This window comes from Pteropus medius, unplaced genomic scaffold (genome assembly GCF_902729225.1).
Source record: "Pteropus medius unplaced genomic scaffold, Ma_sr-lr_union100, whole genome shotgun sequence".
Taxonomy (NCBI): Eukaryota; Metazoa; Chordata; class Mammalia; order Chiroptera; family Pteropodidae; genus Pteropus; species Pteropus medius.
In genome coordinates this window covers 865,070-882,921 of record NW_024341754.1, presented here as the reverse complement: position 1 = coordinate 882,921, position 17,852 = coordinate 865,070, and the positions used below count along the sequence as shown (strand labels likewise).

Below are 17,852 nucleotides of genomic sequence, written 5' to 3'. Positions count from 1 at the left end.
TCACTGCTTCCTAAAGCTCATCAGAGCCTCAATGGGACTCACAGTCAGTGTTGCTAACTCACATTTCTAGGTTCCTAGTGCCTAACTACAAAGCACGGATTCAGTGGTTTCAATCACTGCTGTGCCCCCTGGGGATCTAAAGCACTAGAGAATTGGGACATGTGCTTCTGTGGTTAGTTGTGAATTAAAATGAAAGGTTAGGATCTAGAATAGCTGAACTTCCACAATGAAAAGTTGATCCAGTCTTGCCAAGTCTACCTTCTGATATGTCATCAGGGGTAGGCTATGTTTATCTTGCTAGGGTGGAATAGGATGTCTCTCCCCCAGGGCAGATAGACCCCTAAAGACCTCTGAACTAAAAGTGACTCGTTTTTTGTTTCTAGACAAAAAATAATGATAATAATAAGGTTGCAGAAGAGATATATGGGGGTAAAAGTAAAAGGGGGCCAAAATATATATATATATCAAGTTTAGAAATGAATAGCCAGCTTCTTTGACCAAAAAGTCTAACAAGCAGAAATTTTGCAAGTCTGATGGTCACTAGCCCAAAATTGTTTTTTGAGTACCTCGTATGTGGCAGTTACTAGGGATACAGCAGTAAACCAGACACAGGCATTTGCTGTCACATCCCAGGGAGCCAATATGAAGAGCTTGTTTTAAACAAGTACTTTGGAGATGAGCTCAAAGAAGAGACTGAGATGAAGGCCAGGCGAAGAGGGTGAGCAAAAAAGAAAATCGGAAGTACGGAAGCCAGACAGGAGAAACAGCAGCAAAAACGCAGATAAAGAAGCCCAAACGGTACCCACTGGTAAAAACAGGACATAAAAGGGGCTAAAAATCACCTCAATTCTTCTGACTTCATTTATTGCTGTTTCATTTCGATCTCTCTCTAGCAAAGCTGAGCAATTGGCTGCCCTGGTGGTCACCCCCTACAGATTTAAAGGTGACTTTTAAGTCTCACACTCAGCTCTGCCTTTCCTCAAAATCTCAGGTTCCATGGCATTGTGCTATCCAGACCAGTGCTGTCCAATAGAACTTCCTGTGACGATAGAAATGCTCTATTAGACTGCATTGCCCAATACTGTAGCCACCAGCCCCGTGTGGCTATTGAGCTTTTAAAATGAAGTTTTAGTTCTTAATTGAATTTTAAATTTTATTTAATTTTGGTTAGTTTTAATATAAATAGCCACATGCAGCTAAAGACTACCATATTAGACAGCATGGTCTTGACCTTCTCCAGCCTGGCCCCCACTGGCTCCAGGGATTAAGTGAGTGTTTAACCAGAACTCAAATTTGAGAATCTGGCCCCCACAGCCACCCTCTCTCCCCTCTAAGGCCATACTGCATCTGGCGACACCTTATCCTCTGCCTTATTTTTGAGGCCACATTCTCTAGGCACCTTCACACCTTTCCATGTCCCCCTGCCCAGTCCCGCTGATGACTAACAAATTAATTGGAGTGTATTGGTGGTGCTAATGGCTTCTCATCTCTCCCCTCCCAGTAAAAGATTTATGTCATAGGGCCTTAACCCGCAGTGATGCCAGGACCCCAGGCATGTGGAGATTGAAAGGGAGCAGACAGAATCCTTCCATGCCAGAACTTTAGAACTTCTTCACACGTGACCCTGCTCTGCTGCTCTAGGGGCAGCCCCACCCATGGGCAGCTCTGCCTTGACTCAGCACCCCAAAGCCATGCCAAGGGCTGATTTCCCAGGTTTCGGTCCGGCCAGATGTCTGCATTGCCAAGGCCACCCTGGCTGGCTCAGCAAGTAGGGTGTATCACTAGTCTGAGAAGCCTTGTCTGCATGGGGAGGAACTGTGGGGGCCGAGAACCACAGGGGCAGGAAGCTCAAGTCCCAACCATGCTGTAAACTCTCTGGGTGGCCGCAACTCCTCTCTGCAAACCTCTGCTTCCTCCTCTGAAAGCAGGAGGTCCGAAAGAATAAACAATGAGAGTTGCATTAAAAACATGAAATCCTACGGAAATACTGAAAAATGATTCTTAGCACTGAGGAAAAGCCTCCAGCAACTCCTGCTTCCAGAGGGTGAAGAGTAGAAACCGACTGTATATTACTTGGTATCACATTATCGTGGCAGTATCTTGGTAGTATCAATAGCTGCAATTACTTACATCTGTTCGATACTTTACAGTTTATTAACTATAATCTTATATGGGGAAACTCTCATCTGTTTCTCAGAAAAGCCTGGTTAGGAAGGTGGACGAGGCAACAGCTTCATTTTACAGATGAAATTCATGAGATTTAAGGGGTGGCGTAACTTGCCCAAGGCCTCATCGTATCTAGTAAATGGTAGAGCCAGGGCTTGGACAGAGGCGTTCTGATTTATAGTCCAGATCTTTCATAGATGAGAGAAATCTCCCTGTGATGTGACCTATCTTCCAACTTAAGTTCAGCCTATTAAAAACCTCCAGTTCCGGTCAGTGCCCAGCCTAAGTGTGGGAGACCAACCCAGATGCCAAGATGTATGGTTTGCTTTTCCGGGCCTTTATTCCGTGCTTGCTTTGTCCTGCCAGAGCCCTGTTGTTGTTTACTAGGCCCACTGAGCTTTGTAAGAAGTTCCCATTAAGTAGGAGAATGAGTAGCGCCATTAAGTAGATCTTCGTTCCTGGTTTCTTTAAATGGCAGGCAGGGACAGACGGAAAGCGTTCACTGAAAGCCTGGGCTCTTGGCCGGGACTCATGGCCTGTTCCTATCCCTGAATCCTAGTCTGCTGTATACAGCTGGTTTCTAGAATGTTCTTTCCCATCTAAAGCCTGAGGATGTGACCCGCCAGCCCCACAGAGCCCTGCTCTGGCCCACCACTGGCATCTGGACTCAGGCCTGGGTTGGGGCAAGGAGGGAAACGAACATCTCCTAACCCAGGTCTTTTTGGCCCACAGATATCACAGACCCCGATCCTGCCGTGTACCAGCTTAGAAACCCTAAATCCAACATTTCCGTCTGCCTATTCACCGATTTTGATTCTGAAACCAATGTGTCCCAAAAGACGGGGCCCACAGTGTTCAGCACAGACAAAACCGCGCTGCACATGAGAGCCACAGGTTCCAAGAGCAACGGGGCCCTGCTCTGGAGCAACAGCAATGATTTTGAATGCCAAGGCGCCTTCAACGAGACCTTCTACTCCAGCTCAGGTGAGTGCAGCCTTGGCGCCTGTGCAAGCTGAGTCTCCTCACTTCAAGAGGCCTGGCTGTGCCCACGGCTCAGGCCAGTGGTATCTAAATGCTGCTCTGATTGGTGGTCTCAGCCTCATCAACTATCAGCAAAGCCCCCTACCCTCTTGTTACTGGGCACCAGTCAGCCCCGCCCTGGCAAGTGATAGAATATCCTAGGCAAAAAGCAGATGGGGAGAAGGTGGCAGGAGAGGGCACTGGCCCTTAGTCTCGCCCACCCCGAGTTCCCACCTCCCTGCCTCTGCTCGAGCTGTTTGCCCCTTACCGCCCTTCCAGACCTCATTCTAATGCCCTTCTCCAAGATCCCTGCCCTTGTTTCATTCTCTTGGCCAAAGATCTTTCCCAGCTCCTGACCTCACGCATTCATTCATTCAACAACCACTGATTATGCATGTACGACATGCCAGGTGCTGAAGCGGAAGAGTAAACTAGTCAGATGAGGGGTCTGCCCTCGAGAAGCTCCATTCTAACCGGGGGAGACCATCCATTGGCAAGAGGAAATCTAGATCACTTCGGATTATAATATATGCTTTAACTTGGAGTTGAGCAAATAGCCATCTTAGGGACAAAAGTCAGGGAAGAACCCTCTGGGGAAATGCTATATGATCTGAGATCTAAAGAAGTTGTCAACCATGCCAAGGGCAAAGGACCCTGCGGAGCCCTGAGACAGGAGCTTACTGAGAAAAAGGAAGAGCGGTTGGAAATAAGATGGAAGAAGTAGGCAGAGGCCAGATCATAGGGCCTCACAGATACTATCTCTGGCTTTAAGCAGAGAAATGACATCTAATTTACTTCTTTAAAAGAGCACACTGCTGAGTGGAGAATGGCTTGTAGGAGCAAGAGCGAAAGCCAAAAGGAAGGTGTTGCCGCAGAGAGACAACAGAAGCCAGGACAGGGTGGCAGCAGGGAAGTTGAGTGGCCAACACTGACTGAGATTCAAAGGTAGAACCATGTAGGAATAAGAAGGAAAAGAGGGGATCGAGGAAGGTAGCCTGCGCAGCTAAGTATTGACTGAGTAAATAGTGCCATTTACTGAGATGGGGAAAACAAAGGAACAAATTTGGAGTGCAGGGACTGAACCTTTGTGGAACACATGAAAGTATCTATAGCCCTTATGGCATTCGTCTCTGTGCGTGTCCTATTACCTCGATTGGACTCCAGCCTGGAACCTACCACTGTGTCTGATGGTTCTTTCTGGCCTTGTGTCGTGTAACATGGACTCTGCAAAACCAGTGTTTGTTAAGTGAATGAAATGATGCCCAGAAGCCAAGGTGTTGGTCCTAATAGGGCCAGTGGCTCTCCCCAGCAGGTGCCCATATGCGACCAGCTCTCTCCACGAGGAAGCGTGGAAAGGCTGCAGACACTCACTATCCAACTCCTAAGAGGTCTGGGGTGGGAGGGTCAGCACGGTCTGGACTCTATGAAAATTGCTTTGTTTCTCTTTTTAGTCTTTCCCTGTGATGCCACATTGGTTGAGAAAAGCTTTGAAACAGGTAAGAGAGGGATCTATCCCAGATTTGCACAGATTTGGGGAGGAAATGAACTCACGATAATTCTGCCCAGGTAGGGGAGGTGGGAAGGTTTTTGTGGATCTAGAAATGAAATTATGAGAAACAGGAAGAGCAGTTAGAGCCCTGCTCAGAGGTGCCTAGAGTCATTCTTGAATTCCCGGCTTCCTCTCACCACCTCTAATTTTCTTTTCCATTTTAAGCATTTTGAGAGTGTCTCAAGTTTTAGTTGACCCCCTCCTAGGCCTCTGTATTCCTTTCGGTCACTCTACTGTCAGGAGGGACAAGGGTTCCTGGGTGGCTCAGCTATGACGGGCTTATGTACAACCCTAAATTAACCCAGTCATCCTGGGGACATTTGCCCACCATTGCCAGGGGGCTTTTGCCTTCTTTCAAGAAAAGCAGCAAAACTCATGTAGGTGGTGATACTGTCTCTGAAGGATCCCCATCACTCCTCATCATCTACCCTGGGCCCACATTCACTTCCACTTGAGCTGTTTTTATGAGTCATTCCTCTTGTGGTTCAGCCACTGGATTCCCACTAAGGGGCCCAGACCCAAGAGATCTCAATAAGTTCTGAGCACCCACCTCATCCCCATCTCCTGAGAGGCTCAGAAATAAAATAAGGACCAAGTGCAGTTAGTGTTTTCCTTTTGAAATGAAATGCCGTTGACCCCGAGGAATGTACAAATATATTTACGAGGGAATGTGCACAGAAGCTAAAAGGGAGAAGTAGAGCCCGGAGCTGAAGCCCACCCCACCCACCCGCCCCTGCTTTCAGCAAAGCCACTGATATGTCACAGAGCACTGTGTGGACCTCGGGCGTGCATGCTTATAACTACCATGCCCTCTTGGTTTTGCAGACATGAACCTAAACTTCCAAAACCTGTCAGTGTTCGGGTACCGCATCCTCCTCCTGAAAGTGGTCGGGTTCAACCTGCTCATGACGCTGCGGCTGTGGTCCAGCTGAGGTGAGCGGGCGCTGCAGCTGGGAGGCGGGGTACGAGGGTCTTGGGGTGGGTCCCCAAGCTCTGCAAGCAAACCTCCGCCCAGGGTCTTCTTCTTTTTAGGCCCTAGGTCTGAGCCCACCACACTCCTCCACTTTCTCCTGTTAGGGGTTTCTCTTGTGAATAACGGGCCTGGAACGTTTGCATAACCCAACACCCTCTTCGGGTGACAAGAGCCACCTCAGTTGAGTCATGTCTCTCTTACAAAGTATGAAGAACAGTTGCTACTATCCACATTTTGGAAATGAAGAAAATGAGGTCAAGTAACATCAAAAGCCACACACTAATGAGTGGAATAGAGACACTCAGGACCCTGACACTCGTTCGTGCTTTCTGTCATAACTTCTATCATGCCCGCTGCTGTACCTCTTTCACTGCAAAATCTAATGGGGCTCCCAATTCCTTTCCTCACGTCCTCGGCCTCCAATACAGCGAGGAGATATTGTACTCACATTACACCCTCCTCCTGGCTAGAGTCTCCACGCCCCTTTCCCCCAGTTTCCCTGGTCATCCTCCTGACAAGCATATCCCATTCCACCACCAGCAAAAAGAACTCCAGGGTCCATTTGCTCCTAGAGCTCTACAAATGGAGGCATCTCCACCGCATCCTAACTGTCCTGGGTCTGTCTCCTCGGCGTCCAGACTGACTCTGTTTTTCCTCATCCCAGGTCACCAAGAATGCGAGAGCTGAGTGCTCCCTGCCCCCGACTCCTCACCGCCCTCCTCCGCCTCTTTAAGCAGAGAGGCACGCCCTCAGCCTCCATGAAGGAGAAGGCTCCCTCTGCAGCTCTGGCAATGCCACCAACTGGATCCTACCAGATATTTGTGATTGAGATGCTGGAGAGCTACCAAGCGCTGCTGCCACCCCTCTGTTCCCTCACTGCTGCTTGTCACTGCCTAACGTTCCCATCAAAGGCAGGGGCTGCTGCAACCTCTCCTGGCTGTGGAGACAGCCCCTACCCCTCCCAGAGACTGCTTCTGATGTCCCACAGCGCGATGGATCCCCAGGGGCTTCTCCCAAGCTCTAGCTCCTGGAGAATGTTGTGAGGAGCTTATATTTTTTAAATAGTGTTCATAAAGAAAGACATATTACCCTTTCTCCCAAGATGTGGGGAAAACCCTCTCATTATCTAGGCCCTGCTATGCTGTGTATCCGAGCCACATTGTGTGTTCTGCTTCCACGGCTTCATTAAAAGTGATTTGGAAGATCAGAGACTGTCCTCCTGTTTGACTGGGTTTGGTCGGGGTCATTTTCGGCTCGCTGCTGATCACTAGCTAGGCAGACAGCAACCAAGGCATCTGTCCACGATGACATTCAGGACAAGCTAATTCAAGAAGCTGCTTAAGTCAAACCTCTTCCTGGAATAACCTCTTAAAAAATCCACTTAGAAGGCTGTGCTGAGGGCCAGGCAAACCCACTTAAAAGCTTGGGTCCCTGCTCTTCCGTTTTCACACCACACCGCTGGGCCACTCGTGGCAGGAAGCCCATGTACATGGGTGGTAGTGACCTGTAGCTGAAATTTGGCAGACGGGGACCACACAGCAAGTGTCCCCCAAATGCCGCCCACTGTCTCTCATCCCCCAGGAGCATTTCCTTTGCCTTTCCTTTCAGACTGGATTCCCGTCAAAACTGTGCATTGCCCCACAAATTTATGGCTGGGGACCACCTACTACTCTCCTGCCTGAGCTCCAACCCAATGTCCAGCCCCTCGGGTGCCCAGTCTAGGAGTGAAGGAGGGGAGGAGATTGTGACCCCAGACTTACATTCCCACCATCCTGGGTGTGAGGATGTGAAAAGGGGAAATGAGTTCTGTCCCCTTGAGTCCGGAGGCCGGGCCAAGGACAGTAGATGTCTCAAGCCCTCGTCTGGAGGACAGGAGGTGGGATTCCCTGGGACCCTAGGATTCTCCTGAGCCTCCTGCTGCCTGAGCACCTCTCCTAGGATCACGGATGCTGACGGGAATGCCCCTCAGAAGCCATTCAGCCATCTATTCACTATTACCGCTATCAAGACTACAGCCGAGGGCTTACCAATTCCCAAGGGTGGGAGGGCACCCTAGCCCCAAATACCTCTATGGTTCACCCATGTGTCTTTAACTACATCAGCCAGAAGCATGCAAATTTTTCCAGCTACGATTCAGGCCTGCTTCTTTGCACAGTGACAGAGCCACCAGCTCATTAGGTGACCTCGGCATGTCTCTCCCCTCCATAAGTTCCAGTTGAGACTGGAGGCTGCCTCCAGCTCTATGCATCTCTGACTTAGTAGCCTCTGTAGAACTCGGAACCACCGTCCATGTCCTTGCCGACCTTACTGAGGGTACCACAGAATTCCCAGTTCTCTCTGACCCATCTCATCTGCAGCCTAAATACAAGTCCCTTTAAAGATTACTAATAGGAAAAGTCTCAAAGGAAATCCCATCATAGCAGCTCACTCTCACAGGTAGGAGGTCAGAAACCTCCTTCCCAAAAGCGGGCTCTGCCACCTGCAGAGAACACAAAACTGCCTCCTCATTAGTCTGACACAATGCCGAAGATTTCACCATTGGGAATTTCTTCTAATTAATTCTCTTCCCCCTATTAAATGAAAATGCCCCTGGGAGGGTTAATAGAGCAAGTGTTCATCAACCATTAAAAACTTAGGGCAAATTAGTTTGTCTTTTTTTTTTTCTCCTAAAGCGGTAATGCACTTTGGTCTGTACACGAAAGATGCAGGCAAGGGACGAGAAGTGGCCAGGGAGGCAGGTCTGCTTCTGAGAGTTGGTTGCGAAGATACTGAGGCCGAAGGGGACATGGGGGCTTGGGGCAGAGACCCTGGAAGGCAGTGAAGGGGCCAAAAAACAGACCCCCTCCAAGAACCCTGGAGGAGACCCAGACTGAGGGAGGTCAAGGGAGCCTGTGGAGTGGCACCAGCCCAGGGCCCTCAGAGGGCAGGACTCTATAGTCACTGGACCCTTAAGGCCACCCTAAGACCTATGAGGTGATGTGGCAGCGACTGGGGAATCCACCCAGACCCATGAAGGAAGTAAGGCCCCCTCCCTCCAGGCCCAGCCCAAGCTGAGGGTGACAGGCCTTAGGCGGGTAGGAGGCCTCCTGGACATCAAGGTCAGCACTGCCCCCTGAGAAGTTTCCATCTCAAACCAGGGGGTTCCTCGATCCCAGCAAGAACCTCCCCTCAATCCTGAGGCTGTTAAGCCTAAAGCTATTTGGGCCAAGTCAGAGGGCAGAGCAGGAGCAAGTGGGTGTGCTGAGGGAGTGGTGCAGACTCCACTCGACTTTGTCCACTCTGTTCTCAGGTCCGGCCCCAGGCCCCACCGAGAACATCAAGGGGGAGTTAAAGTGGCCTTGTGGGGCAGCCCAGGGGAAGGGCTCCTGAGCCCACCAGGAGGGTCAGCACTGGGCCACTGTGGCAGGGCCCCTCAGTGCAGGTAAGGGACCAGGCATTGTCCAGCCTGGAAGGAAGAGGTTGCTAAGGAAACCTGAAGACACGGTCATCAGGTCCATACAAGGCCCAGACCTGAAGAGCCTGAGCCCCCGTGAGCAGGGACAAGCTTCAGGGAGGGAAAGCCGCCATCTCAGCAGGGAAAGTGTCACCAAGGCCAGTTGTAGAACAGATTTCTCTGGACAGAAGTGCCACTGCCCCAAAAAGCTTAAGTTCAGGCCAGCCCAGGAGGCAGAATAATGGACCAAATGACTTCTCATGACCTTAGGCCTAAGATTCTAGAAGATTCTCTGACATTTCGCCCAGAGACCTGCCCTCTGAGTACAATTAGAATCACAACCCAGTCAAGAGAAAGGCAGGCTAAGCAAGTATATGCCTTAGGAAAACCTGAGTGGGGTCTTCAGCTCCAAAAAAATGACCCCTATGCCATGACCCATGCTTAGAAATGCAGCCATCTGAGTCTTGAAGAATTATCTTCTTGGTTAGCCAATAAAATTCAACTCCCCTGGAGTCAAATGTAAAGCCCTTAACAGATATCACCTTAGTTATCAGGTAACATCTTGACAAGAAATTCCACTAGACTATGTGCTCCTTGGGGTGGGACGTGGGCCTTGTTCATCCACGTGTCTGCAACACCTAGCACAGTGCCTGGCACACAACAGATGCTAAATATACGCTTAACCAGCAAAAGAATGAAAAAATGATCAGTGCGATTGGGCACTGAGGAGGGAGCCAAGTTGGGGGTGGGATGGAACATAAAAGAAGGGAAAGTGGATTTAATAGAGGAGATGGCCTGGTAAACCTCTATTTCAGTTTTCCCAAGAGCTAAGCGTAACTTATCAAGAACTATCAGGAAAAGTAAAACCTGATGGCCCCTTGGCCAGTGCAGCCCCAACACAAGCATTCATCCAATACAGCTGGAGGATGGTTACTCTGGGAAAACACACAGGGCATCCAGGAGTCAAAGTTCTGATCACTGAGGGACCACTAATTCCACCTCTCTTTCTCCATGTCCTGTCTTAAAACCCCTTCTCCAATCTACCTGCTGGAGCAATGTGTGGGAAGAAGAGCTTCTGACTGAGGTTGGCCTGGTGACCCAGTGCTGTCATTCTGTGAATGAGAATGCTAATTGGTGAGGACTCTGCAGGACCGCCAGGGCCCTGCCTCTGTTTAAGGCCACCTGATTTACAGGCCTCATTTCACCCAGACACACACATGTGTAAGGTCTCCACTGAGTGTCACACATAGAGCTACATTTTGATATTAATAAACAGGTCAGACATTCAGTCAGTAGCCAGAAGTAGGACAGGAAGTGGAAAAAGTTTCCCACTTCCTTCCAGGTGTTTGGGGGCTTGGGACGGCCCCTTCCAATTTCCATGACGTCATGGTTGCTGAGAGGGGCAAATAGGGCACCCTTTGAAGCTCTCCCACAGAAGCCACATCCTCTGGAAAGAAGAGTTAAAAATATCGAGTTAGAGATACCATCGCCCTAGGCCACGTGCCTGGGGCCAGGCGGGCTGGGCCGTTATACCACCAACCGCAGGTGCAACAGGAAGGCCACCAAGCTGGGAGGGGCTGCCCACCCCATTGCAGAGAAGCCTCCTCCGCCCCACCTCTGCACCAAGGTCTGGTCTCAGCTTTTAGGCCCCTTGCCTCTCGGCCAGAACCCTCCTCCTTCTGAACCAAGCCCTAAGATCAAACGTTGGTCTCACCTAATTAAACTCTTGCTTAATACAGGGCAGGCCTTCGAAACTTATGTCCAGCCCACCTTTCCCTAGGAGGTGTGGGGACCACATCTGCCCCACAAACACAGCGGGGACTGGTTCTCCGAGGAAGGCTCCTACTGCAGGTGAGGCTGGAATACTGGGTGATGGTCCTGACTGACGTCTGCTTCTCAGAGACCGGAAGACCAGGATTCAGGACACCGAGAGGCAAGGGGCCTAAAAGCTGAGACCAGAACCTGAGACCCGCAAAACTCCTGGCTTGGACCTCCTGCTCTGTGATAGTGTCCTCAGCCACCCACCTGGGGGCAGCAGCGCTCCATCGAAAAGGCCTCTTTTTCCCTTAGTCTGTTCATTCTGGGGTGGAAAGCCCCAAAGCTTAGGAAAACCTTTTTTCCGAGGAAAATAAAAAGGCAGGTGACTTTTATTCAGAAAGCTCCTACCCTTTGCCACTGCCCTGGGCTCCGGGTTCGTGTGAGCCTGTCACACACATCCCATGGAGAAGAGAAGGTCTGGGTCAGCCCCCGCAGGCAGCAGGGGGCACTATCTACCCAGGATCATCAGGCTCCCTGGTACAGACCTCTAGAAGGGAGCCCTGCCAGAGGGACTGGAGAAGCCCTGCTGCCTGAGGGAGCGAAGTCAGAATCAGGGAGCCTGCGCTGGGGTCCAGCACCTACCACTTCCTAGCCTCATGCCCTGAGCAGGTTACTAACTGTCCACAGCCTCAGGTTCCCCGTGGAGCAAATACTCTCTCATACAGCAGTTTGAGAACCAAGGCTTTCTTCCATATCACACACCTGCCATGTGCCACACAGCGTGCCAGGCTCTGGGATGCAGTCTCTCTATGACTCCACCTATGAAATTCAAGAACAGGCAAAACTAATGGCCAGTAGAAATGGAAACAGTGGTTGCCTCTGGAGTAGGACTGACTGCCAAGGGGCAGGAGGCAAATGTCAGGGTGGTGGAAGGTTCTGTATCTTGCTCTGGGTGATGGTAACACGGGGTATGCACGTGTCAAAATGCACCTAAGATTTGTGCATTTTAGCGGAGCTAAACTATATCTCAATAAAATACTGTTCCTGTTAAACACACACACAGTTCTGTCCTCAAGGAACTAACAGTCCGGTGAGGACTTGGGCCTGAAAGAGGTGTGTCAATGACGGTAATTTCATGATGGAGGTTTTTGTTATTATATTTTGGGGATGGGTCCTGGGGCAGGGGTCCAGAGAACCAGTTGTTATCTGTAAGCGTCACAGCCCCTCACTAGCCTTCACTCCTAGGGCTTTTAATTCTGAGTCTCAATTTTTCATCAAATATACAGATAAAAACAAGTAGCCCACCTACTTCTCAATGTTGTTGAAGGATTGAAAGAGATCATGGATGTGAAAATGCAAATTATAAGGGAATGCCCAGAAAGACGAAACGCAGTCTTAGCGGTCTTACGTTCGGGTCAGTTGGGCGGGGTCAGACCCGACCACCACAATGAGAGAAAAGCTCCGAGGAGCTTAGGACTCCGGAGCCCACCTGTGTGTCACTGCCATAATAAATGGCCACTTCTCCCTTCACTATGGTCCCATGAGCTTCTTGTTGACACCATGATGTGCATGTTGTGCTCTCCATGGCTTCTGGCTTCCAGGAGAGCTTGGAGGGGAATTCCAGAACCAGGAGGCACTAACGAGCCTGGGGCCAAGTTTCTGACAAAAGCTAGCACGTCTGGCCCCAGGGCACTCCGGGCCTCCTTGAGTCCTCTCACCACATCATTCCTGAACACTCTAATTTCTTATCTCCCCTGTCACCCTCTGGCAGCCTCGCTGCCTTCAGAAGGGCCCGCTTGACCCCTGGCAGGACACAAAGTCTGAAAGCATGAAGCCAGATCTTTACTGCCCCTTCCAGTGGCCATCTTCTCTGGGCAGCCATCTTCTCTCAGGCCAATACCCTAAATGGTTGGGAGGATGAGGGGTCACCATCTATGAGAAGAGGGGAGCTTGGTCTCTCTATTTGCTCTGAAAATGTGGTCATGCTCCCATTCCAGTGACAATAGGATCCAAGGGAGAGACTCCTCCTATTTTCAAAACCTTTCGAAAATCTCACTGAGGACATAGTTCCACAGTGTAGCGGTTAGCACGTCTGCTTTACATGCAGAAGGTCCGGGGTTCGTGCCCCCGTGGAGCTATGGTCCATGGCCTATGGCCATGCAACCCTGAACAAGCCCAAAGTCTGATCTCGGAAGCTAAGCAGGGTCGGGCCTGGTTAGCACTTGGATGGGAGACCACCTAGGAAAACCAGGTGCTGAAGGCAAAAATTTAAAAAAAAAAAAATCTCACTGAGAAGCAGGAGAGAGTGCCTGTCTCCTTTTTCCCTGAACCACATAAAATTCAGCAGAGGAGAAAAAAAGAAAATATCAGGAGAAGAGCATATGAATGCAAGATAAGGTTGACAGGACTTAAGAGAGTTTAAGTAGATGAAGGAATGTGGTTTAGAGAGTGGTGAGCAACTGGCCCCCATTCCATGCCTCCAGCCTTGATGGGAGGAAACTGAGTTAACCTTAAAAAGGACTTCTCTCCAGTGGAGACTTCGAGACACTACTTTTAGCAATCTCTGGGGTGTCTTCACTTCTCCTTGCCAACCCAAGTTATTCCCCTGATTTACCAAAGGATATAGGTGTGGTGACATCCTTTATCTAGAATCTTTATGAATATCCTGCATCTGTACAACACCAAAGCAAACATCTCTTTTGATCTTTTTGGTAAGCCTAAGCACGGGATTATCTCCCCCCATCACGGACAAGGAAACAGGGTAGTGGCTTGCTTGAGATCACAGTGAACTAGGCTTGCATCCCCTGGCTTTCCACCAAGCACTATGGACACCCGAGTCCCAGATGTTTCCAGTTGCAGCCATCATAGAGGAAGGAGTACATGAACAGACTGGAATCTCAGGATATTCCCAAGGCCCATGTCTTGCATTCTGCCTGGATGTCCTTTCACTTTTCTGTGACTCTGAACCTACTTGATCCCCCTATAGGATCAAATTAGAATGGCAAAACAGAGCCCTGAACATTTAGGAGGCATTCTCTACTCAATAAAAGTTGATGTTAGCGATCTCTTGAGGCAATACGTTTGCACATGCAGACTCCACTATTCAATCATTTGGCAATGAGAGGGAGTTACAGAATATCTAGGCACACTCCCACTGGTCTATGGCTGACTCCTTCTCAGCCTAAATGTCACCTGCTCGGAGGGGTCTTTCCTGACCACTGTGTAGGTCCAGCTACCCTATCCCCATTTAAGATCACATCATACTGTTTATTTCTTTCACTCCACTTACAACATGATTCTATTTATGCTAATCTGGCTCTCTTCCAACTGGAATTTAAGCCTCAGGAACTCTGTTCTGACCACCTCTGTACCTCTAGTACCTGGCACAGAATAGGCTCTCAAATATTTTTTAACTAGATGATAGAGTAACAGAAAGAATGGGCTCTTTCACCAGATGTTAATTATTAATACCCTGCAACTAGACTGGGATAAAATGTTGATAATTGTTGTGAGTTTATTTGCGCCTTGACGTGTGTGTATGTAAATTTCATTAATAAAAAGTTAAAAACATTGTTCATACCAGGGATTTAATAAGGCAGAGCAGAGACGAATAGCAGACCCTAATGGGGGCTCCTGGGGGCATCTCCCTCCTTGGAGGAAAGAGGAAGGCCTGCCACTGGCCACCACAGTGCTTTAGCTGAAAGCCAGTAAAACTGAACATATCGCTCAGAGAGAAAAGTAATATGTGTGGATCAGTTCTCAGCATTTCTGATGACTGCTATGAGAGTACTGATACATTTGTAGAGCAGTTATATTAACAAGGTACTTTCACTTATGTTTTGTTGGGACAACAGTGTGAGGTATTATTATCCCCATGCTTTTTATTTTATCTCATTCAAGGCCTAATCCAGATGCTTTGGAATCAGAAGATTCAAACTCTACCACTTACAAATCGAGTTTCCATTTCCTCATTGGAAAAGGAGAGTACCAACCGCCTACTTCATGAGAGTATAGGAACACATAATGGGGTATGCTTAATACCATGCCAGACATCTGGTAGACAGTCAATGTTATGCACTCACCCCGGACATTGAGGGTGGTGTCTTAACACAGTGCCTGGATGCCTAATTAATTATTTGCTAAATTTTAAAGACAAAAGGTCCACAAAATGTAAACAGACAATAAGTGGAAGAACAGGTCCTTGAATCAGCACTTTGAGATCAAGTGCTTTCTGCAACACCAGGTTGCCTCTCTGGTAGCTTGAAAATATGCCATTTTCATCCCACTGACAGTAGTTTTGCATAAGCTTGGACTCACCTACTAATACAATGTAAGCAAATAAAATGATTCTTTTGTTTAGTTCTTCATAAACTTCCTTTTTTTTCTCATTCTCTCATCTAAAATCCCTGTTCTGGAAAGTGTTGTGTTGCCTTATGGGAGAAATCCATTTTTTATATTTGTTAAATTTTTTAAAGTGAGGCCTATACCCATGCCACCCTGAACACTCCCAATCTCATCTGATCTCAGAAGCTAAGCAGGATTGGGCCTGGTTAGTACTTGAATGGGAGACCACCTAGGAAGACCGGGTGCAGTAGGTGTAAAAAAAAAAAAATTAAGTGAAATGTGATTAGAAAGTTATATAGCACTGCAGCTTTAGTCTAGACACCCAGGACTACAAGCCACCAAGATGGGAGAACAGCTGGGTCACACTGAGTTTGTACACAAGCTCCCCAGCCTCTGGTAACCGGCCCGTGCTAGCTTGCTGAGCCTCCTAAAGCATGGAACAGGTCTCTGTGACCTACCCAAGTATTTCCCAACCATCATAACAAAAGTGTTTTGAAGCACAAGATGAAAAGATGTGATCAAAGAGGTCAAAGGTGTACACTGCCAAGAGAAGAAAACATGAGATGGTTTCCATGTGATAGGGGGCAGGAAATGTGTGGGCAGGAGGTGCTCAGGGCTGGGCTTCCAGCCACTGCAAAGAATGGCAGGGAACAGACTATGTACAGTGGTTGTGGCAAATGGCTTCCGGCCCCACAAAAGTGCACAGAAAATAAAAATAAACCCACCCCTAAAGGTGGTGAGCTAGAGGCAGCAGCAAATACTAGGCTACATCTCACTCTGTATTGAATACTGTGGTACTCAAAAGCCACTTGTTCAACATGCTATATTGAGCACCCATGTGCCAGGCCCAGGGGAGGCATTATTACAACACAGCCGGTGGGTGTAGGAAAGGTCCGGAGACAGAAAGAGACATCTAATGAACAGAATATCTATCGTGGTGTAGTGCCTCTCATCTACCATGTCTTCAGCTACTTCAGCTAAAACAAACAGAAACACCATTGAATCAGAAACTCAAGAAAGTAGGGGGAGGTAGATTCAGAGTTGCAAGTAATGCATTTTTTTAAGCTTGAAGGAATAGTTCCACAGCTACTTCTTTTGCATAGAGTTGAGAACCACTAAGCCAGTCAATAGAAACCTAAAGACAAATGAGTCACCTTCAATGAGCTTTTAACTAAATTTAAACTAAAGACTCCAGAAACAGTTTGGAGGTTTTTGTCCTACTGCAAATGGTGAAAAGACATATGAAAGAAGGTTTCCTGTTGATTGATGGTAACTGGCTTGGGTAAATCACCTCTGAGACAAGAGCTAATCCAATAAATGGGAATTTAGAATCTGTCCTACGTATCTCAATATCATTGGGAGATATTAAAGAAAATCTGTTTATTAAAGGCTCTGAAAATTGTCTTCCTTGATAAAATTACTATTACTTCCAGTTTTCAACCCATTTGTCTTAAGTTCAGAAGCTTTTCTTATTCAAAACATGTTTATCAGACTAAAAGTAATCCAGAAGCCTCCTGACAAAGCTAGATGATATCTGTATATAAGTTTTAAAGCAAATTACATTGATCAATCATAATTTTAGTGAACGAGTATCCCTAGGAATGGCAAACTATGGCCCATGGACCAACAGCCTGTTTTTGTAGAGTTCTGTTGGAACATAGTCATGCACATTCATTTAAGAAAAAATCCACCAACTCCTGATCTAGAGCTCAAATTTAGCTGTATATCAGAGTTACATAAAGAGCTAATAATACATAGAAGCCCAAGCTTTTACCAAATTCCCAGGTAGTTGTGAAATATACCAAATTTGAGAACCATTGCTCTAGATCAGTGCTTCTCAAACTTTAACATATGCATGAATTACTTGGGACCATGTTAAAATAAAGATTATGCTTCAGTAAGGTCTGGGGTGGGGCTTGAGTCTCCTTTTCAAATAAGCTCCTAGAAGATGTCAATACTGCTAGTCAATGGGCTACATTTTGATATCAAGAACCCAGAGCAGTGCCTCTCCACCTTGGCTGCACATGAGAATCATCTGGATAGCTATGCAAAGTACCCCCAAAGATTCTTATTGGTCTTAATTGGTCTGCAGTGTGACCTGGCATTGAGATTTTGTTTTTAAGCTCCCCAAGATATTCTAATGTGCAGCCAAGTTGGAGAACCTCTAGAACACAATTCATCATCTCAGCAGTCAGCTAAATTTAAATAGTGGAATTCTCAACATGGCTCATTTCCTATTTTTGCATCCAAGATGGAAATGGGGCTGCTGGCATGGTACATATAAACATGCCTGGGCTTCAGCCGGCATACCTATCATTCTATCCAAGCTGTGCCTTCAACTCTGGTCTTAAGCAAGTTACAAATATAAGCTTCAATTTCTTCAACTAATGAGGACTGGAACCCCTGAGATAACTGCAAGAATAACGAGAGAATATTTGTGAAATATTCGGAGAGTACTATATCCTATAAATAACCATATATACAAAACCCTCACTCTTTGCACTGTGCTTACATTGCCTAAGAGATGCTTATTTCACTTTCCGCCAGGAAAGCATAATCGAAACAGCCATAAATGTGGAAGCACACAGTTCAATTTATAACAAAGTGCT

At 47.8% G+C, this 17,852-nt stretch overlaps 1 pseudogene and 1 gene segment (V, D, J or C); both read left to right on the top strand.

The window, feature by feature from the left end:
* LOC120593962 (T-cell receptor alpha chain C region-like) overlaps nucleotides 1-6,915 on the top strand; it is a 49,449-nt gene extending 42,534 nt beyond the window's left edge. Inside the window, 4 exon segments of the C gene segment in view lie at nucleotides 2,899-3,150; nucleotides 4,638-4,682; nucleotides 5,561-5,668; nucleotides 6,373-6,915. Of these exon segments, the coding sequence occupies nucleotides 2,899-3,150; nucleotides 4,638-4,682; nucleotides 5,561-5,667 (404 nt within the window).
* An 8,463-nt stretch (nucleotides 6,916-15,378) lies between these two features.
* On the top strand, nucleotides 15,379-15,497 carry LOC120594136 (uncharacterized; annotated as a pseudogene).
* Nucleotides 15,498-17,852: the final 2,355 nt, after the last annotated feature.